This window comes from Labrus mixtus, chromosome 23 (assembly GCF_963584025.1).
Source record: "Labrus mixtus chromosome 23, fLabMix1.1, whole genome shotgun sequence".
In the NCBI taxonomy this organism is placed as follows: Eukaryota; Metazoa; Chordata; class Actinopteri; order Labriformes; family Labridae; genus Labrus; species Labrus mixtus.
In genome coordinates, this window is record NC_083634.1 from 18,225,843 (window position 1) to 18,249,300 (window position 23,458).

The 23,458-nt window shown below is 42.1% G+C and overlaps 1 protein-coding gene across 1 annotated transcript in view; it reads left to right on the forward strand.

Moving 5' to 3' along the window:
- The first annotated feature begins 11,246 nt into the window (after window positions 1–11,246).
- The window catches only part of nhsl2 (NHS-like 2), a 124,899-nt gene continuing 112,687 nt past the window's right edge, over window positions 11,247–23,458 (forward strand). The window contains exon 1 of the mRNA XM_061031679.1: window positions 11,247–11,542. Within this exon, the coding sequence (XP_060887662.1) occupies window positions 11,254–11,542 (289 nt within the window). The 5' untranslated portion in view covers window positions 11,247–11,253. The remainder of the gene's footprint in view (window positions 11,543–23,458) is intronic.

The following is a 23,458-nucleotide window of genomic DNA, read 5'->3' on the forward strand; positions in this document are numbered from 1 at the left end:
TCTTGTTTCCTCGCTCACCCACTCTTTTTTTTTTTTTTTAAAGGTTTATTTTGGAGCATTTTAAGCCTTTGTTTTAGAGAATGGACGGTGGATGGAGTCAGAGATGGAGAGAGAGTGGGTAAGGATGCAGATTTGAGGACTACGCCCCCCCTCACTGGTCTCTTCACTCAAAGTGATTCCTACAGTCATTCCTTAAATACTTTTCATAAGCTTGTCTCTTCTCTGAATCTTTTTTTGCCTCCTCTTTTTTAGTTTACATTTTTTTCTTCAATAAGTTTTCCTGTCTCCTTCTTTGGCTCGATCTTTTCCTCCATTCCCCAAACGTCAATAAATCCTATAAACCCAGAATGAAAGTGTTTATTTTTCTTCTCTCTCAGTTCCCCCCTTTCCTTACGAAGGAGTCTTATTAAGGCCACATGGATAATGAATAAAAGAGATTTCAGGAAGAAAGTCATTACGAGAGTAAAGTGGGAATATGGGAACATTAAAACCGTAATTTTCTCAAATATAAAAACGTAATCTGGCGAGAATATGGCCACAAGAGGATGACGTTGTAGTATGAGAGAACTCCGACCCTTCAAAACAACATATTAACTTATCAAAGGCTAACATCCACAAACTGTAAATATTAATGTTTGAAGCCTGAGTGACGTCAGCCATCTGTTCCTGCAGGGGGCGCTGGAGTCCCATCAGCAGCAGCCACCATGCTGGAAATCCTGTCTCAGTCTAACTTTCAGTCGACCTAACGACAGGCTGGAGCTGAGGCGGGTTTTAAACCTCTTGATGAACCGTTACATCCCGCCCACCTGTCAATCATGTCAGCTACGCGCCTAACTATGGATAACACACATCGTTCATAAAATCAAAACGGATGTTCTAAAAAAATCCCACCCGTACACCATGTGTGTCAAGTGTGACCATGATGACAATAACTAATCAGACCTATTTAGTTTTTTTGTACCAAGCTGTAAACATGTTTATTTATTTATGCTGTAACTTTCAAGCTATAGGAGCCAGCCTCTAGTGGACACTTGGGGAACTGCAGGATTTTGAACTTCCTAATTTTCTTCATTTTCCAACATCTGTCCTTTTTAAACTAATTTCTCTCCCCTCCCTCTAGTTCCCTCCTCCCTTTGATTATCCTGTCCTCCTTCATCACCTACTCTTATCTGGATTACTCTTTGCAATCAAGTCTTTTTCTTCCCTTCTCTAAGTCCTCCTGCCTTCTTTCCTTACCCTCTGTAGATCTTCACTTCCAAGTCTTCCAGGCCATTTTACCCCCTTACCTCCGTCCTCCTTTATCTCCGACTTCATTTCCTCTCCATCTTTCCCCTGCATTCATTCCTCCATCCTCTCTCCCTCCGTCCCTCCTCCCCCCCCCTCTCTCTCTCTCTCTGTGTCCTGACTTCAGAACCGGTCCATATGGTGATGCTGGGACGCCGCCTGCTCTGCGCTGCAGAAACCTGGCCTGGCACGCACCTCCTCAGCGTGTGTGTGTGTCGGTGTCTCTGTGTTTGTGTGTGTGTGTGTGTGTGTGTCTCTGTGTTTGTGTTTGTGTTTGTGTGTGTGTGTGTGTGTACGACGTTTCCGGCCTTCAGATTCACCTGCGAGCGAAAAAATAAAAATCAAAGAAAGAGAGATCAACGCTGTCCTTCTCCCCCCGCGACCTCCGTTTCCATCCGCGCCTCTCCGACACAAGAAACCAAAAATGATTTGTATCGGAGCAACACACACACACACACACACACACACACACACACACACACACACACACACACACACACACAGCAGGTAGGTGTGCTCCAGTGTGTGTGCAGAGGGGCACGGCTCACTCCCGTGACCGTCTGCTCCATGACACTCTGTACAGTACTGTAATCCATCATTTCTGGCAGGCAGAAGTAAGGACGGCGTGTGAATGTTTTATTATTCACAAGGCGATGTTGTCAATTTGACAGTGGTGAGTTTATCGCTAACCTTACCTGCACTGTTTGAAGTTCTCTTCAAAGAATCTGAAGGCTTTGTTTTGTCGTATTAAGTTAGCACAAGCTACATGATTGTAGGATAATTTCCTTCAACTCACTAGCAAATAAAAATACTTTAACCATAAAAAAAACTACAGTTTAAAATTGTCCTGAGGTGGGCGCTAACGTAGGGTGACAATAGAGAACAAACCATATGACGTATATTTGTAGGCCAACCAGGAAAGTAGCGTCGCCATGGCGTCTAACGAGAATTCTCCTATGGGATTTTGGATCATTGCAGAAAATAATCTCTGTGTTAAACGCACGTTTCTGAAGCGTAGGCGTTTTGTTCAGCAGGATAATCTTCACAGATGAACGCCGTTTTTATGATGTTTGAAGCGTTAATGCGGCCGACAGAAGTAAAAAGCTAACGTCATGCTACAAGCTAACTACACCACGGTCGGATGATCGTGACGTCACTAGCGTTACGCTTCAGACGATCTCCGATAAACTAATCCACGTAGCTTAATAAATAGTTTACTAACATAATATTCACCTTAACCTAAAGATTAAACCTACAGGAGACGTCTCCGACTAGTGAGAGAGTTCCCGCCCTCTGTGTCCGGCGTGATGACATTTAATGTCCCCGACGACCACTGTAGTCACATTTAGCCACTTGTTAGCAACCGCCTTTTTAAAGACGAGTAAAAACTTCAAACTTCACAAGTGGAGGTTTTACCTAACGTAGTTTATGTGGTCTAACAAAACACCAACATCTCTTCAGCTTGTGTTAACCACAGACCTTATTTCAGGCGTCTAACCACAAACACATTCAAAATCCCCGTTGACTTTTAGACGTTAGACCCCATGGCGCTCAAATGCTAACTTACTTTTTTAGGACTTTAGGACTCATTCCTGTGCCGCTCTATACCTCTCGATTTGTACGGTACTGTCTATGTCAATCGACGCTGTTGATGTTTTAACCAATAGAAAAACATCACTAATGCAGCAAAAGTTCAACACGTGTCCGTCAATCTCCGCGTTACGGCTGTTGCCTAGCTAGCCTAGCCTTTAGCCTGTCTTATCACACTAACAGGACCTGCTGCATAACGACAGGTAGGCTAGCTGTCATGCCTTAAAGGAAGTCAGCCTTTTTCGATGGATGATAATTATGGTTAACTTTGAAATTGTAGTTATTGCTTCTATCTGTAAATTTACCTTAATATAACAACTTATTTGAAATAGGCTACCAATGTTTAAGCTAACATTTCTGACATCCCTACCGCTAGCTAACATACAAATGTTGAATTGGGAAATTAGTGCAGATTTCTGTATATGCCCATTTTAGTTCACAACCTCACAACTTCACAACAGGTCCAGATGTAGCTTTAAAAAAATCTATTCTTTATCTAAATCTGTGTAACAATACGTGCGACAAATTAAAAACTGATTGTTTGACGACGAACTTTGACCTCAACTTGCCTCCAGGCTGCATGTGAGGTTATGTAACGTAATGAAACAGCAGATTTTAAGTACATTAAGTGTTTGTGCTTTAGTAACTGAAGTGGCAGCGTTGTCCTAATTTTTCACTGTCCTGGGACCAGTTGTTGTAAACAAACAAGTACACTCACACAACACACACACACACACACACACACACACACACATAAACAAACATGCACGGTCTTTGAACAATGAAATACGAGACCCGCTAGACGCATGCTTTTGCTTTTCTCCGGTCCTGCTCTGAGTCCCCTTTCGAGCAGAGCAACAATCCCATTTGATTCACACACAAACACACATTGCACAGTCACACAGAGACTTTGAAGTTCTGGATGGCGAGAAAAAAGCAAAAAAAAGAAATATGAGCAACAGAGAAAAACATCCACTCATCAAAAGAACAAGAGCATTAATATATGAAGATTAAACACAGAACAGACTCGCAATAAAACAGATAAAAACAGACATTAAATCTGTGTTAATGATGAATTATAATGCATCAACTCTGTTCTTTGTTAAAGCTGCAACATCTTTTAAGAAGTGAATAATGAGGCTTTGTTTTTCGGAAATAGTCCAAAAAGTCATGTCTGGAGAAACTGAAAGTCAAACCTTTCTCATCTCGATTCATGATTTTGTCATGAACTTAAAGATCTCACAAAACTTTCATGGACAGATTTAAAAAAAATGTGTTCCTAGAATTTTGATAAAAACATTAGCAGGACACTAAAAACCTTAGTTTAATTAATGGAGCTTAAAGGCTTTGTATGCAGATGTCGCCCTTGAGCACCAGCATGAAACCAAAACAACTCGCGCTGCATTGTTGTGTTAGCATGCTAATGCTAGCGATCTTTATTATGCTCGTATCTTCACACTGCATGTAAATTTACCTGAAATGAGCGTGATCTAGAAACACAGTTAAGCAGTGAGTACAGTATGTTATTCTTCTTTTCTCTAGTCCCTCAATTAAACAACTTTTATACACGAGGGGAGGAGTCAGCCAGCTGTCCGGGCGATGTAAACAAACTGAAGATAGGACTCTGAAAACTCTGAAAACATCACAGACAGTGGGACTCGGGTGTTACACCCATTGTAGACAGTCATGACTCACAGAGTTATTTTCAGAGGAGATACTTGATTTATATTATATTTAAGTGTGAAAAATCGCATATAAAGACTTTAAAGACAGGGTTGGTAATTTTTGGAGAAACTAGCATGATTTTGAAAGTAGTATTCCCCCAGTGCTCCGTCTGCACAGGTAGGTGAACAACCGGCTCAGGAAGATTTTAGGGGCGGTCCTCCTGAAATTCTCTAGAAATTGCAAATGTGAAAACTGCTTTACTTAATCAAGAAGTCCCGCCTCAGATTCATGTTGCCTCTTCCTGGTCACTGTTAGCTAAATGTTGCTAAGTCGTCATGATGGATTAACGTTGGGTCTTTGTAGATAATATAACAAAGAGTAAGGTGTTTAACCTGCTCTTTTCTAAGGTGTCTCAAGATAGCATTTGTTATGAATTGGCACTATACGAATGAAGATTGATTGATTGATTTTTTTTATCAGCGCATCAATCAAACCCTGAAAAAGCAGCACAAACGTACGGAATAATAACAATAGTGAAACAGAGAGGGGAGAAGGAATTCATAGTAATGTGTTGTAAATTTGGATTGGCTCCCTGCGTGAGTGCAGAGGAGTGGGCTGAGCTGCTAAAAACAATGAACTCAGTCATCTGATGGGGGGAGGGGAGGAGGGGGGGGGGAGCGGGTGAGTACAGATGTTTCTAATCAATTGCTTCCATGTGATTGACCGCCTGACGGACCGGCAGCTGATTGGCTCGCCCGACCTGGTCGAGTTTTTGACGACTGGTAAAAACGTATTTCTGAAGACTTAGCTCGTTAGTTAATTGACGTCGGTGACATGCCGGTTGTCACGGCAACAGATTGGCTAAGCGACAGTGCTAACGCCGATTGAGAGGAATGTATAGTCGGCTGTACAGATGATGTAATGCGGCCGCACCCTTCCTCCTCGTCTTCGCTTTCTTTCGTTTCTTGCATGTAGAAGCTTATGTCAACATTTGTGCACACACACACGCACACACACACACACGCACACACACACACACACACACACGCACACGCACACACACACGCACACACACACACACACACACACACACACACACACACACACACACACACACACGCACACACACATGCACACACACACACTCCTCTTTTGTTGATGTTTTCAATTGTGTAAATAAAAGCCAGTTTATGTTGAAATTCCTTCTCTCGCTCTCGGTTCTCTTTCTCCGTTTCCCCCCCCCCCCCCCTCCCCTCTCTCCATCCTCTCCATAAGACAGACACAGACTGCATGAACAAAAACATTTAGGTGGGCCAAGTTCACGTCTGGGAGGGGCCGCTAAAGGGGGCCCAGGGGTGCGCACCGAGGGCCAGATGTGCTTTCTTTTGGGGGGGGGGGGGGGGGGTGTGGAGGTGAAGAGGGAGGAGGGGTGCAGAAGAGAGAAACTGGGGAGTGTTTCACAAGGCTCTGGAGAAAGTGCAGAGTCCCTGAAAGCGGAGTTCGAGAACGGCTAAGGAGACGTCATCGTGCTGTAAACTCACCTCCAGCTGCAGGCGATGTGTGCAGCTGCAAGGGTTGATTGTCAAAACATCGGAGTTTGTTCTTCAGTTAACAAAAATAGAAGGAGCTGTAGTCACAAAATAGCAGAAAAGCATAAAATGAAGATGCTGCAAATGCGATTCAGGTGTTGAATAAGTTGAAGAATCTGAGTGGTTGCATGATTAGCATAGACAAAGACACAAAAAAGACAACATACTCAATGTTCTCTGAAGAGTTCTCTGCAGACACTTGTGTGTTTGTCTTGCTCAACACTGGATGTAGCTTTAGCTCCGCAAGGAATCAGATGTTTTGCAGAAGTGAAAGTCGGCCTCCAAAAAAAAAAACAGCTCACAGTACCGACGGACTCAAAGGACCCACAGTAAGAGCAACTCGTAGATCAGTGTTACAAACAATCAGCACCGAAGAAGGTCAAAGATCAGACGTGTTGCAACACCAAAAAAGCATCGGGACACAGGTTTCACTCGATATCGCTTGCGGCAGGTGGATCCATTTCTGATCGATATGCGATGCATTGTTCTGACGAGACGAGGAGCATAAATCAGCTGCAAACGAAAGATACATTTCAACAAATGCACAACTTGTCCTGACAGATATTTGCATCTGAAATGACCACTTTTTTTAATTTATTTTTTATACTTTATTTTTAATTTTTGTTTTACAAGAAACACAGAACAAGTGAGGACTTGGGCAAGACAGTATGAATAAGATCAAATACAAGAATGTAAAAGGCACAGGTACAGTACATAATGGATGGTACATTCTAATGAAACGAGATATATTTAGGAGTCTTTATCTTTGTATAAATCCCACTTTCTCCAACATTCTTCTCCCTTCTCCTTTTGAAGTCGCAGGACAAAAGTCATTTTTTCCATAAAGCTGATGGAATTCACAATGTTCCTCAAGAGTCTCATGGTAGGAGGGTTCCTCTGAAGCCAACATTTAGTAATCGCTTTTTTACTTGCCACCATAAGAATCTTTAAAAGGTAAATGTCCTTTTTACCAAGACTTTCTGGAATTTTCCCGAGGTAAAGGGATGTGAAAGAGAAATCCAATGTAATGTTCAGAGTCTCTGCGATTAACAGTTTCACATCTTTCCAGAAGGGCTCAAGACGTGGACAAGACCAAAAAACATGTACACAGTCTGCCGAGACCGCTCCACAAAATGACCACTTTTTTAAGCATTATTAAACTGTAGATTGACTATAAAGGGTCTAAATGAGCCTTAATGTAACCTTACATAGCCTCCATAAACGTGGCTGATAAGAAACAGAGACATTCGTGTTTGGTTAAATGTTTCAAAAGGGGGACGGTGGACCACATTAAACAGTTATCAAATTAATCTTAGCAAGTATTCGATTAAATTAAACCCCTCAGCCTTGCGTCATCACCCATGAGACGACGAGGGTGAACGCAGGACAAATTATGATGATTGTTAGATTTACAGCGCAGGATGAAGGAGCAGCTGGTCTCTCGGTAAAACAGTTGTGAAATGAGGAGTGAAGCAGCTCCAGAGAGAGAGAGGGAGAGAGGGGGAGAGAGAGAGAGAGAGGGGGGGAGAGAGAGAGAGAGAGAGGGGGAGAGAGAGAGAGAGAGAGAGGGGGAGAGAGAGAGAGAGAGAGAGGGGACGGAGCGGCTCCACCCGTCTCCTCCTCAGAGCTCCCCGCGGGGGCCACGTCACCGCGTGCGTATACTCCGACACTCTTGTGTGCACTTGCTGTCATTTTTTTGCGACGAGCACAAAGAATCCACTCCGGTCACGCCGGTTGACCAGAGAGACTTGGCGTGGAGAAGCGTTGGGGTTGCGTTCAGGGACTGGGGAAAACAGAAAGCTTCCTTTTGAAGGGATGCAGTGAAATGTAATCATAACCTTGTGACAGTGTTATGTAAGATATCTGATGAGTAACAGGGATCTTTCTGCACACACTTGGGAAACACATTGAGCGCAAAACCAATGACACATGTGAGAGCTTCAGATCTCGTTAAAAGGGTTTAGCCTGCAACTCTATGAAACATGGAAACAAGACTAGCTCGAACTTAATCTAAAACATGACTGCTGTTTGCTTCTCTAAAGTTTGTCAGTCGCCTAAAAAGACTTGAACAGTTTGGACCATAAATGTGAGATATGACAACCTTCAGGTCCAGATATTAACTCTTTCTTTCTGTCCTTCTTTTTGTGGATGATACAACATTGTAAAGTCAAAATATACGCACGGTCAATTCTTGAATAACAAAATCAGTCAAATGAATCTAAAGCCATTTTCACATACGCAAAATTTCTATAGAATTCCCCCCAAAATCCTAAATGGATTCCCAAGCATCAAACCCATCCGTTGTTCTGGACTAGTCTTGCATTTTCTGTTTCTTTCAAACTAATTCTATGAACTTAAAGGCTTTATATGCGATTCTATGCTATGGGACCTGTGTGTACCAAAGTGAATAATGAGGCTTTGTTTGTCGGAAAAATAGTCCAAAAAGTCATGTCTGGAGAAACTGAAAGTCGAAGCTTTCTCATCTTGATTCATGATTTTGTCATGAACTTAAAGATCTCACAAAACTTTCATGGACAGATTTCAAACATTTTTGTTCCTAGAATTTTGCTAAAAACATTAGCAGGACACTAAAAACCTTAGTTTAATTAATGGAGCTTAAAGGCTTTATATGTGATTTTTTGATCCAGCAGATGTCGCCCTTGAGCACCAGCCTGAAACCAAAACAACTCGCGCTGCATTGTTGTGTTAGCATGCTAATGCTAGCGATCTTTATTATGCTCGTATCTTCACACTGCATGTAAATTTACCTGAAATGAGCGTGATCTAGAAACACAGTTAAGCAGTGAGTACAGTATGTTATTCTTCTTTTCTCTAGTCCCTCAATTAAACAACTTTTATACACGAGGGGAGGAGTCAGCCGGCCGTCCGGGCGATGTAAACAAAGTGAAGATAGGACTCTGAAAACTCTGAAAACATCACAGACAGTGGGACTCGGGTGTTACACCCATTGTAGACAGTCATGACTCACAGAGTTATTTTCAGAGGAGATACTTGATTTCTATTATATTTAAGTGTGAAATATAATAAAACATATAAAGCCTTTAACATCAGGTTTAATGCTGCATTCAGGTGCTGCTCGGGTGGTCCAAGTTTCTGAGTTGGGAAGTCGTTCTTCCTCGACTTTAGTGTGTTCAAGTGATTTCAGTTCGGAAAGTTGGAATGTTGTAACAACAGCAAAAAAAACAAAACGTAGATGCTACGAAGAAGAAGATCAGTGAGATGTTACTGTTAAGAGTTATATCTGAGCAAAAAGTTGATGTGCAATACGTGAATTAATAAAAAGAATTGTTAACATTAACAGAAACATATTTTGCGATGACGATTCTGACGTGAAGTCGGGAACCTAATTCTTTTCAGAGTTTCCGAGTTGTTGTTCCGACTTGAGCAGGTGTTCATGTGCATTTCACAACTCGGAAACTCGTTTTTCCGATGTGTCCGGCACCACATGAACGCAGCACATGCACCTTGCAATATCATTTAATCTACTGACTTGTTTTGAGTTCTGACACTGACTAAGTCAACAACACGATCGTTCCCTGTGAGAACGCACAATCTAAAATCTGTTTATCAAAACTTGTCATCTTTGTGTTTTTGTGACTTCTGAGGTCGTTGTTTTTTTTTTCATCTAACAATGATGGAATTGATTAAACAAATGCGGTGGAAGTTGAAGGAAATTCCAGGGGAAATAGGTAGCAAATGAAAGGCTTCGACGCTGCGGTCCACACCCTGTGAGCTGCACGACTTCTGGAACATTGTCCACTCGGTTTTGGTTGCATAGATTCACAGATTTTCCTCCTGTTTGGACCTCAGTGAGGTCTAACGTGGTGCTGCGTGATGAGGCCCTGGATGTCACTTCTCCTTAAAGGTTGTCGGGTGTGGTTGAGGTCAGGGAATCTGTAGCTTTCGAGTTCTCTCTTTTCTATATAAAACAGAAGTTTGTGCAAATCAAAGGAAAGAAGCTCCTCAAGAAACAGATTCAAGAAAGTTTGTAGAACACTTTATCTAAGAAATACAATCCTAGGAACGAAAACACCCAAACCATAAAAAAAAACAGACGCAGAAATATATGTGCACTAAAGTGTTTTGACAGGTGAACCCCACCTTCTTCTTCTTCTGTTGATTCTTCTTCTTCTGTTGATTCTTCTTCTTCTGTTGATTCACAGGTTTGTATTTGTCGGGGAAACACCAGACTGTTGCGCCCCGTGTTGCCACATCAAGCCACACGAAATGACATCTGATGACAGGAAATGTACTTATAAAATAAAAGCATCACAACAAAAATAACAGAAGTAAAACGCCCAAAGCAAAACGATAATGCAAAAAATATCACCTAAAACGTTTAATGGAGTTTAGAAAAATGCAATTCCTCCAACATGTTTTAATCCAAAAAATATATTTTTTATTTTAAAGTTGACTATGTTTCCAAAAATTTGTAATTTGAGCCTGCTTATAAAGCCTACATTTAAAATACACCATTAATTTAATTAAAGTAGAGAAACCATCTGAAAAAGTGGAAATGATCAGGTATTAAACTTTATTTTAAGATGTTTGCGTTTTTTTTTCTGCACTCGGATTGGAAAATAAGAGCAGCATTTCTGAACAAATAAGTTCATATTTTCTTGTCATGCCTTTAAGTTTACTTTAATGTGGTTACAAGAAGGTAGAATATTACGTTAAGTCGTCAGTAATTCGCTTATTCACTTTAGCCCATTCATGGTTTGAGTCCCGAGAGAAAAAAAAAAAATATTCTGGCTTTTATTTTGAAAGCTCAAACCGGATGTTTTCCTTGTTTCACTCTTGTTAACTTGTCGGAAATATTCCCAAGCAGCTCAGTCTCCTCTTCAGCGCAGAAGAAAAAAGAGAAAAGCTCACTCGCAGTCAAAAAAACAATGAGGACGCACGACGCGCAACTCGCTCCAAGCGTCTCCAACAGCGACGGAGTTTTTCCTCCCGGAGGACCCGTGGCATGCGTCCGCGCACCCACCGGAGGGAGAAGGACCACGGGAATATAACTTGACAATCTGCGGAGTTTGTTATCTTTTTTTTTTTATTTCAGGAGAGGGGGGGGAGGTGGGGGGTGGTGGTGGTGGTGGTGGAAGAAATCATGCCTTTCTGCAAGCGGACGATACTTCCCAAAGATGTGTGCAAGCCCGCCGGCAGGAGGCTGCCGCAGAAGCAGGCGGAGGTTTTCGGGGACCTGGCGGACGTGTGCGGCTTCACCCTGTGCTCGGTGCTCCGGCAGCTCTCCGACCTGTCCCGGCACTCCGTGGGCATCCTGGAGGAGCTGGAGGGGGAGCTGGTGTCTGTGTGCCGCCGGTCCGGCGCGCTGGAGGGCAGAGTGGTCCGGCTGCAGAGGCGCGTCGCGGAGCTGGTCAGCAAACCTCCACCGAGAGGTAAGAGGAGCTTTTTATAAAAACACACCTGGAGGCACTTTCCTGTGGATGGGTCTGCAGGAGAAGAGGTGGCGCAGCTTCTCAAACTCCGGTGGAGTCGTAGTCAGGGTGTCAAACTTTCATATCAGTCTGCAGAGATTTGTGGTTTTACTTCAGAGTCATGAGTCACAGTGGCTGTTTGGAGTTTGTTCCTTATTGAGACATATTAAGGAGGTTTTGTTGTTTTCAGCTGCTGGAAATGTGACTTGCATTAAGTTGCTGCAGAAAACATCAGAATTGTAAACACTGAGGCATTACAATCTGCACAAAAAGGTGATTTCATAGAATTATGTGATGTTTAAGGTTGTGTAGTTTTTTTGTAATATTCTCAATAACTGATATAAAACAGATAAAAGATGATTTTTTTTTAAAGTTTCTCCTTTGTTGCATTAAACTTAAACAATCCAGCTTGGACAAACTGAATGATATGCTGTGCAACTGTTTCAGACTGTGGTTGTGAGATGTGCAGGTCTTCAGGGTGCTCCTGAAGGCAGCACGGTGTGGGTGTGTCAGGTGGAATGTGTGTTTCATACTTGTGTTTCTCTACCTGTCACTTTTGACTCTCTTCTCAAATATTCTTGCCAGACTTTAGTCGTTAAGTTTTGGAGTTTTGGAGTGAATTTGAGTCATTTAAAGCGTCTGATTTTACTCACTTTGAAGTGAAGGCTCACGATGTGTCGACAGGTGTTTGTTCTTGTTGGATGTTTGAGCAGATTCCGACACAGAAAGACAGTTTTACTTTCATTTTGCAGAGAGATTATTTCCTTCTGCGGTCACTTTAAATCTGAACAAAAGTTTGTGACACCATGTATAGTCCACTGAGAGTTCACTTTTCTGTTTAGTCGGAGGCCCTTCTGTTAAACATATTTGCACGTTTTTTGTTTCTGTATTTTCAAGAAAGTTATTGAACCTTTTGCAGAAAAAAAACCAAACCAGATATAAAGTTTTTCTTTTAAAAAGCAGAGTTCTGTATTTCTCCTCAAACACACAGATTTGTCTCAAATACACTGGTTTCCTACACTCTCTCCTGCCCTTGAACGTGTCCTGTGTGGACACAGATGGAGGGCTGAAGCTGCGTCTGCCGCTCGTGGTGTAGATAACTCTCATCCTCACGGTCTGAAACACTTTCAAAACTCTCTTCCACAGAAATAAATCACAAACTTCTTTTACAGTCAGACGTGGTTAAACGGACGTTTGGCCGTCTGCTCGTGTTTGTTTCACACAAAGGTGACGGTGAGGTTATTGTTTCAGACTTTCAAGGAGTCATTTAAAGTGTCACAATAACAATCTGTAACCTGCAATTACCCAGTGAAATGTTAGAGTCAGGTTAGAGTCCAAACAATCCAGTGTGTCGCTCCATCAGGGGCGGACAAAAAAACAGTAAAGGCCTCTGGGCACTGAGCCCGCCAAAGCCCCCCCAAAGCCCCCCAAAGAGCCCCAAAGCCCCCCATACTGGAGAAAGACTGACAGTTGTATCTCTTTATTGTTGTTGTTGTCTTGATTAACCAACAAGAAATGTAAATATTCACATTTAGAAGATGCGCTGGTCTATAGGCCTACTGACTGTAAGGGCCCCTGAATCTTTGCCCAGTAAACCCCGTTATTAATGCATTCATGTGTTCAGTAGCATAAGCACAACCTTTCTTTTAGTAGTCAATATTGATATATATATTTTTTTTTACACTGCATGGCTGCTTCTATACAAATGCATGTGACAGTAGTTCACCCAAAATGCATGATGGGAGATTTGGAGCCAATTTGGTCTCCCTGCAAACTTTGCAAAAACTCATCACATGTTTTTTTTTTGTTTTGATTGCATCACAGCAAATAAATCGAGCAGGTCGGCTGTGAACAAGTTTACGAGGCTGTGTGTGCGTGTGTGCGTGTGTGTGTGTGTGTGTGTGTGTGTGTGTGTGTGTGTGTGTGTGTGTGTTACCACGTACAGCACGATAAGAGAAAGTCCCTCCAAACACAGACCAGATGTGAAGCCGGGGAAACGAGAGGACAAAAAGATAAAACAAAACGCAGCTCGGCTTTTTAGTTTACTTTTACAGAGCGGATCCCACCCTGTGTGTGTGTGTGTGTGTGTGTGTGTGTGTGTGTGTGTGTGTGTGTGTGTGTGTGTGTGTGTGTGAGAAAGACAATAGAGGTGTTTCTGTTAGATGCACAGATCCTCCTCAGTCCTCACAGTGTGTGTGGGTTCTTACTGTATCACAAACATGTGGGCAGAAAAACACGGCTAACGGATCAATAGAGCCGAGCCCAAAACCTTCATCTCTCATCATCTCTCACTTTTTCTCTTTTACCTCCCACTTTCTCTGCAAAAATGAAAACGTTCATCCACCTTTCCCCAAAAGAATAACGAGACGTGTATTCTCGGGGTTTCCTCCTTTGCAGATTCAAAAGGCTTTGTTGTGAATCTTTGCTCTAACATCAATGACGGTTGCTTTAACTTCAAAATACTCTGCCTATAGTCATCCTGAAAGTCTCTTTGACCCTCACATCCTCCCTCAGACACTTGCTGGAATAATTAAAGCATGTGCACAAAGGTTGTCCAAATGTTCAAAACTTTGATACCAAGGTTTAAAAACATTACGATGTCTGGTGTTTCATTGATTAATCAATCAAATCAAAAAGTTCTGCAATGATCTGCACGCCTAAATCCTTGGAGTTTTTAAGAAATGACAAATTAATTTGTGATGTTGTTTACTTCCATCACTCCGGCTGCAGGAAGATGCTATAGTGGATTAACTGTGGGATCCCAAATGGCACACAATGAATGCGATTAAAAAAAAAATGAATGAACCGTTATTTTTGAATGTGTGGCGTATGATCGTCATCCACTGTTTTATAAAAGTGTAAATATGTAAAACTTCCAATCTTTTCCCTCCTCTTACATCCGCTGACATTCCCCCTCTCCACCTGCCAAAAACAGTGAATCTCGGTCAGAGTTGCATAAGGCAGCGCTGTAACACGTGTGATGAGGGGATTTTTCCACCCTATGTTGGAGTTCCTTCAGGGAGTCGGATCTCCTGAGCTGCTCCCAGTGGTCCTCGACACGGCGGAGCTCCGCAGGGATCGGGGCCGGGTTTCCTTCACATCGTGGGCGGAGGTGAAGAGTCGCGCTGATACAAGAGGAAGGGGATGCTAGTCGTATCTTTGCGAGTGTTGATAGGAGTGCTGTGCGCGAACCAATTTCCTTTGGAAGTTGTCGCTCAGAGGGGGAACTGAACTCCAGGAGGTTTGTCCTCTGCAGCTTTCTGTTTCTCACACTGGTTGTGTTTCCTGCTGGCTGCTGGTGACCCTGTGAGTGGCAGGAGTATCCCAAGTATGCGAGTGGAAACCGAAGTTTCATGTTTTTCTTTTTGGTGCTTTTTTTTCCAACTTAATTCTCTGGGAAACCACATTTTTTCCTTTCAACCCCAAACTCAAATTTTAAAAGTTTGTTGAGTGTGTTCCCTGACTCGGGCTGAGGAGCTCAAACAAGACCCGGTTTCACTTTTTTTGACAACTCCCACTTCAGTGATATCCAAGCAGGTGTTTTCCCTCAGCAGTTTAAAGAACATCCCCTCTGCTGTGACTTCACCTGCTAGTTTGTGGTCTGTACTGCAACTTGCAAAACATCTAATCTAATGGCTTACACATAGCAAGCCACTTTCTAAGGACATTTTGTTCATCATTTGAACGGGTTTTGAGCTCTACCCTTAATGTTTAACGCTGTTGCATGGCACGAGTCCTCGGATGTGCGACGTCAAGTGAACTTTGTCACCATAATAGCAACAATAACCAAATAACTAAATGTTGTGAAGTGGTCAGAGTTTGGAAAGCTTAAGGAGCCAAAACAAAAAGAGGAATAACTCAACATAAAAATAAAGAAGTCAAAGTAAACTTTTGTCTACTTTTGACTTCCCCTGATGTTAACTTAACTGCTCGTATGATATGATACACGTTTAGTGCCCTTGGGGAAATTCATCTTCTTAAAATTAACTTAAAAAACGTCAGTTCCTTGAGTGTCCACTTGAGGCAGAATCCAAAAGCCGAGGAATCCCCATCAGATCCATCCATCCTTTTTTTTTTTTCCCGCTTTTATCGCTCGGGGGTTGCGGGGTGGGAGCTGGAGCTGATCCCAGCTGCCGTTGGGGGCGGGGTTACACCCTGGACTGTTCACCAGTCAATCACAGGGTTGACATATAGAGACAGACAACCAGCCACACTCACAGCTACTGGCAATTTAGAGTCACCAGTTAACCTAACAAGCATTGTCTTTGGACTGAGAACCCGGAGAGAACCCACACATGCACAGGGAAAACATGCAAACTCCACACAGAGAGGCTCCTGTCCTAAGGGGATTCGAACCAAGACCCTAATCCACCTAGCTAACCACGGCACCACCGTGCAACCCTCCCCATTAAGTCCCATATCAAATCCCTAATTTTTATAGCAGAAATAAAAAACGTCTAAGTTGGTGGAACTGAGCCAAGGTTGTGAGTTTAGTTTAAAAAAGAATAAAGCATACCTCGGTATGTTAGCCTCAACCAATACCAATTAAGGACAAAAGCCTGCACCCAGCTCTGCAACAGGCTGCTGAAATGCATCAAACATCACACACTGAATGTAAGGAACGACGGGTTTCTCCTTCCAAATGGTATTATGAAAATCAACTGGATGATGAGCGGTTAAGAAAGAGGCTTTAACCTCCCTCTTCTCCCCCTCTCTCCTCCGTTGTTCCCACGGGTGAACATCAGCCACATGACTCAATATCCCTCCCTGTTGGCCCCTCTGAAATTCCCCGTCTCTTATTTTCTCACTCCTTTTCTTTTCCCCTCCTCTTCATTCTCCAACACGTTTTTAGGATAGTTATTTCTAAAAACGTCAGATGTTCAGAAATATATATCCAGGTTGCGACCCCAGAAATGAAGCAGTCCATGGGCGATGGGCGACTTTGGACATCTTGGCTTTCAGTTTGGAGATGTTCTGTAAACCCACTGTTTTTTTTGTTTTTTTTAATCACACATTGCAGGCAGTGGACTCCACATCTTTCCAGGGTCAAAAATGTTCACTTCTCCTCCTCCTCCCCCAACATCGCTCTTCCTACAGGCAGTGATTCAGAGGGCAGGAGCACAAAACTCCAACACACTGTAGGAGAAAGACTTTAATTTATTGATAACCTGATTTTTTGGGTTTGGTTAAATTCAATACTGACAGCTCATAAGTTGCCGGAAGAGAAAAAAACACAAGTGGTATTAAACTTAAAAAACAATAACAATACCATGAAATTAAACTTTCAGTAAATATCTTTCCTGTTTTGCTTGTCATCTCTGTTAAATTATAAAATATTTGTCAGGTATATGTTTCTCTACCTTTGATTCCTGTACTGTTTGTTGCTCATACATCCTGGGCAGTTTTCTGGTCAATCAATTCCAAGTTTGGTTAATATTTAACGTACTGATAGAATGATCCGTAGACTATAAAACCATCTTCAAAATCCAAAATCTTTGCACATTCTTGCATTTTAGATTGGAGTAAGTTGTGTGATACTGTCAGCAGAAAAATACCATCTGTGAGTTTTTGTTGAAGTAAGTGCAAGTAGTAAAGTGAAGTGTGTTTTCAGGGTCAGTGAAAAAACTACAGTAAATGTTCTGAATTTCATGTTTCTGTTGGAGCGCTCAGTGTTTTCACAGTTTGTGTGTGTGTGTGTGTGATTGTGAGAGTAAAGTTGTTTTTCTTGTGTGTAATTGTGTGTCTGCAAATGCTCAGTTTTTCTGTGTGAGTGAGTCTGATTAGTTAGAAAGTTGGGATTAGGTGGAGGTGGAGCTCAGGGCCCCTCTGTGGTTTCTGTGGTCAACATGTGGTCATTAATTACCCAGAGAGCGAGAGAGAGAGAGAGAGAGAGAGAGAGAGAGAGAGAGAGAGTGAAAAGAGAGAGAGAGAGAGAGAGAGAGAGGCAGAGATCAAAACTACTTATCAGAGAGAGAGACTCCTGTCACAAAAGAAAGTCCGTTGTTGCTTCAGGTAAAAGAATCAGACCCACTAATTACTTCCTGATTTGGCATAGAGCCTGGTCCTTTCCCTTTCCGTTACACACACAAACTCACACACACACGTTTGGATTTCTATACTTGTGCAGACCATTGTTTGACCTATTCTGTATACCCCAGCCTCAAATCCAATTGTGACCAGAACCTGAAGAAAAACAAGTTTTAAAGCAGCCCTTTTGAATGTTTATTTTAAGGAGAACACCAGCCAAAAAAAAACATCCTCCTCAGTGTCCTACACAGGTCTGTTTTTAACAAACCTGCACCTGCAAAGTCCTGTACCACACATGACATGTAACACAATTATCTAAAGTCAAATATGTGACACACCCGGGCCTAACCTTGTCACCCTATAACGGCCACAAGAGACAAAATTCACAGGCTACAAAATCAGACAATTTAAGGAGTTTAACCTTCTTTACAACGTGCAGAAACTAGAATATATCTGGAATTTTAAAGTGAAGTGAATACTTATAAATGTAGCTATTCACAATAAAGTTGTCAGATCACTGATGAAACATTTTTTTGTGTTAAAAAGTGGAAAGAAAATCCTGTTTGCTGGTTTGATGTGTTGGCGATAGCTCATTTAGATCGTGATAAAAAATGTTTTGATTACTGAAAAATATGGATATTTCTCTATCTCCATCCATATTTTGTTCATTTTTACCAATTGCCTATGATTCTAAACTTATAAAAGTCTATTTTTTGCATAACTTTTTTTGTGGTCCTCACTCGTGAAGTCTTAAGTCAACAGTCCCCACTATGACAGATATACAAGAATATAAATAAACACACACGTCTTTTTTTATTCCTACAGCTAAAGGAGGACAAAGTTTCTCTCTTCACACTTTATATCCTTTCCCTCCAACTGCAGGATTTTTTTAGGTGGTAACCATGGCAACCATCCTTGTAGCAAGTGTACTGTTGTAGGCCTCCATGAAATACAGCCAACATGTCCTCTGTGTGTGTGTGTGTGTGTGTGTGTTTCCTGGTTGTCCTGCGCTCCTCCTGTGGATGTAGTTTTTCTTTTTCTGATATCAGGACCGCTCTGTCAAGCAGCATGAGACAAACACACATAGACGTGCTACAGTCACACGGGGATTTATGCTTTCTTGGGAGTCAGAGTGGGAACTGTAAAGTAGAAAACTGTTAAGAAAAAAAGTAGTTGAGAAAGGTTAACAGCCGAGGAGGATTTATATTTGAGTTGAGAGAAGAAGTGATGGAAAAAAAAGACGAGATGGGGGAAAGTTAGAGGACGTCATTTGAGGAAGGATGGGGAGATCAAAAAATGAGGAAGACATTCACAACTTAATATCACAGTTATGTAATTTGACACTTTTCCTTTCTTTTATGTTTCAGTCTCATTTCTAGCGATGCAGAAATACTTCAAACTTGACGCCAAGTTGTGATTGGCGAGTGTCTTTGTTTGATTCGATTTTAAGAACATGATGCTACATGCTGATACAAATGTTCTGATTTAAAGGGAAATCAGCTTTATCTTATTTCAAATAGTCCGACAACTGTGTTCTTTAAATCTGTCTTTATGTTTTTCTTTTTTTTTTACTTTTAACAGGTTTAAGTTTGAGTACATCAAATCAGACATTAAAGTCTTTATATGTGATGTTTCACTCTTAAATATAATATAAATCAAGTATATTCTCTGAAAATAACTCTGTGAGTCATGACTGTCTACAATGGGTGTAACACCCGAGTCCCACTGTCTGTGATGTTTTCAGAGTTTTCAGAGTCCTATCTTCACTTTGTTGACATCGCCCGGACGGCCGGCTGACTCCTCCCCTCGTGTATAAAAGTTGTTTAATTGAGGGACTAGAGAAAAGAAGAATAACATACTGTACTCACTGCTTAACTGTGTTTCTAGATCACGCTCATTTCAGGTAAATTTACATGCAGTGTGAAGATACGAGCATGATAAAGATCGCTAGCATTAGCATGCTAACACAACAATGCAGCGCAAGTTGTTTTGGTTTCATGCTGGTGCTCAAGGGCGACATCTGCTGGATCAAAAAATCACATATAAAGCCTTTAATGGCTATAATCAATGTTTCATAATAACAAACATCAAAGCCAGTGTGCAAACCCGGAAAACTCAGGAAACCTTCTTTTTTTTTTGTAGTTGTAGGTTTCAAATATACGACCCTTATCCATCTAAACTAACAGCTAACAGCTAACCCTTGAAAAAAATGGTCCAAACTTGATCCCGTCTCGCCTCTATAATTCCACTTCCTCTGAAGCTGGCAGATGGGGGATCACTTCATCGCCCCATTACCCCTCTGCTACATTCATATCGAAGGCCATACGCACAGGGGTGTTAATATCGCGTCTTGAAAACGGCAGTCTGGATAGGGAAAAAAAAAAATAACTCGGTCGCCGAACGAGCTGTGAAAACAAAAAAAAAAGGCATAAAAAAAATAACTAGATAGAAGTTTGTTTGTTCCTGATGTTGGCTGTTTGTAGGTCATAAAGAGGTATTGGTTGTTGTTTTCATAACCAATCTCTTAAGCTTTAAGGCAAAAAGAAAAAAAAAATTAAAAGGAGATTTGTGGGAGTAGAGAAAGATCAACAGATCAACACGAGGATTGACAAAATCCTCCAATTTTCTGCACACTGTGGAAAAAAAACCCAAAAGCAACGTGAAGAGAAGAGATTGAGTAACAGCAGTGATATAATGAAAGGAAGGGGCCCAGAGTGTGTGTGTGTGTGTGTGTGTGTAATAAAACACAGTACATGTGCAGAGCTCTCTCTCTCCTCTGGGTCCAACAAGTTTCCTACAAGTGTTTTTTTTTATTTATATGCATGTGTAGATTTTCCAGTTTGTCGCCAATCTCTCTTACAGGATCCTCTCTCTCCTTTCCCCTGTTTGTGTGCGTGTGTTTCTCTACTACATCGTTTTGTCATCTGCATACACACAAACACACACACACACACACACACACACACACACACACACACACACACCGCCCATCTCTCAGTAGCCACGTACATGAGGACAGTTTGTGTGCAAACTCCAAGAGAGCAGATTCCTATCACAGACGGAAAAGAGAGAAAGAGGAGGAGAGGAAGCACAGATCTGAAGATACAGACTGTTAAAGGGTTTGATGGTGTGTGTGTGTGTGTGTGTGTGTGTGCAAAAAGAACGTCTCAATGGAGGCACATTGTTCAAAGAGCAGCTGTAGAGTCTATGACGGCAGCAGGATGTAAACACAACAGGTGAGACTTCACACACAGGTATGATGTAGCTCTAGTATTGAGCTTAAAGAACTCAAACAGTCACTCAAAGACACACATTAGTGAATAAGTCGACGTTGGACAGGTTCAGAAATGCAAGCAAGTGGATGTCCATGTCCTCAGAGCTTTTAGTTAGAATCACTAAGATTGGATTGTGGTCGCTAAAACTACAAAAAAAAACCCATCATTTGCTGCGCTGTCTTTGTGTTCTCCTGCTCCGTGTAGTTTGCTCTTGTTTTAATTCTGAATGTGGAGACGAGCTTTCTGCAATTCTACAATTCACTTAGCAGACGCTTTTCTCCAAAGCGATGTACATCAGAGAGTAAGAACAACACAAGCAAGGATCTAGAAAAAAGGGAACAATGTCAGTAAGAGCAAACGATCAGCTTTGAGTCTGATTGGACACACAGGTGCTGACAGGAAGTGACCAGAGGCAAAGCACAACATTGAGGGCAGTTCTTGAGAGCTCTAATCAGTATAGAAACCATCTTATAAGACGTCGTTATCAAACAAAAACCATCGTCATTACCATCATCATCATCAATAATATGGAGACCATCATCATTAAGTTAGTAGGTATTCATAAAGAGCTGGGTCTTTAGCTTTTTCTTAAAGGAGCAGAGGGACTCTGCAGATCCAATGGAGTTTGGAAGTTCATTCCACCACCGGGGGGCGACAGAGGAGAAGAGTCTAGTCAGCGTCTTAGGACCCTGTTGTGAAGGTTGGATCAGACGCCTTTCATTGGCAGAGCGTAGTGGGGGGGAGGGAGTGTAGACCTGGACCTTTACTGTCATTTTCAACATGCTGAGGTCTTTGCCCGGCGCCGTTCGCTGCCACTCTATAGTCAATGCCTCTGTTGAAGAAGACCTCTGGTTGAAACGCTGTGATCGGGATGAGTTCAAACTTTTTGTGGCATTTGAGCGATTGTTTGTGTATATGGTGCAAAGAGAAGCTGTTTGCTCTGCAGCGCAGTTCAAGATGCATTTTTTATTTTTGTGTGTTTTGTGAATCTGGAGTATTTTTGACTATAACCAGCACAGGTTGAGCAGGCGCAAAAAGAGCGCTAGCAATCCATTTGTGAATCAGGACCAGAATCTTTCCCAACAAATTGAATGAGTTCGACTCCATGTGAAGATTTTGTTTGTTTTTCTTGGCTCCAGTAAACTGTTACATCAGCCCATGTGAGCCTCACAGCACGTCTTCTAACGATGCTGTCAGAATAAACTCGATCATGTACTGCACGTGTGTGGGCTGATGTCTGTGTAAGTGAGTTTTTTAGCTGCTAGTTAGGAGTCATTTGAGCTCGTAACATTGACTAATGGGCATGAGTGAGTTAACGGCGTGCATCGTGTGTGTGTGTGTGTGTGTGTGTGCAGCAGGTTTTATCAATGTGTGTGTGTGTGTGTGTGTGCAGTGTGTTTCTCTCTGTGCTGTAACGGACAAAAGGCTGGCTGTCAACACCAACACGCTCAACGCCGGCCAAGGCATGCTGTAATGGTGGACCCAATCACTTCCAGATGACGGACAGAGAGGACTGTGTGTGTGTGTGTGTGTGTGTGTGTGTGTGTGTGTGTGTGTGTGTGTGTGTGTGTGTGTGTGTGTGTGTGTGTGTGTGTGTGTGTGTGTGTGTGTGTGTGTGTGTGTGTGTGTGTGTGTGTGTGTGTGTGTGTGTGTGTGCGTGGGGATGATGTTGTGAGTTTAATAAGGGAGGAAGAAGGGGAATATCACTTCATTGTGGAGGGAGTAACCTGGTGAACAAAAGCAGGAAAAGAAGAGCGAGTTGGAGAGGTTTGTTATCAACACTGGAGAAGGAAAGGACACAAACAAGGAAAGGAGACAAGTAAACAAGGAGAGAGCAAAAATGTTAAATGCAGGAATTCAAACTTAAAGATCTTGATTTTCTCTGTAGCTACACCTCATTGCCTTTCTCAGCTTAGCCAAAGGTTATTTGGTGTCAATATTTCCAATATGGCGACCTCCATCATTCAGCTTCACAACGCCTCTTCAGAAACCAATGAGTGACATCACTGACACTATGTCCATGTTTCATACAGTCCATGGTAAAAACACAACAGAGAGACAAAAGTCAATAAAATAAAATTATAGAAATATAAATAGATAAAAAAGTAAGAGCAATACGATAAAAAAAGGAGAAGAGTAAATCAAAATAAAATAAATGTACGCACGGCTCTGAGGTTGAAAATCTGCGTTATTTCCTCTTTAGTGTTTATTGGCAGGCTGCTGTGGTGAGGAGGAGGAGGAGGAGGAAGAACGACAACAGAACGCAAAGTTCTGACATCGAACACATGGATCAGGACGCCCTGATGAGTTTAGTGTGTGTGTGTGTGTGTGTGTGTGTGTGTGTGTGTGTGTGTGTGTGTGTGTGTCCATGCCTCCCCGCTACCATCCCACTACCTGGCAGCTGCGAGGCTCTGCGGTTTGGACACGGTGTGAAGAAACAGTGTGTTTGTGTTTGTAAACAACTCGCAGAGCTGCTGTGTTGTGATTTAACACCTTGTTGTTTTTTTTGTTGTTGTTGTTTTTGCACGAGTCATACCGACCCTGGTGAGACGCCATTTCGCTTCATTATTCAGCA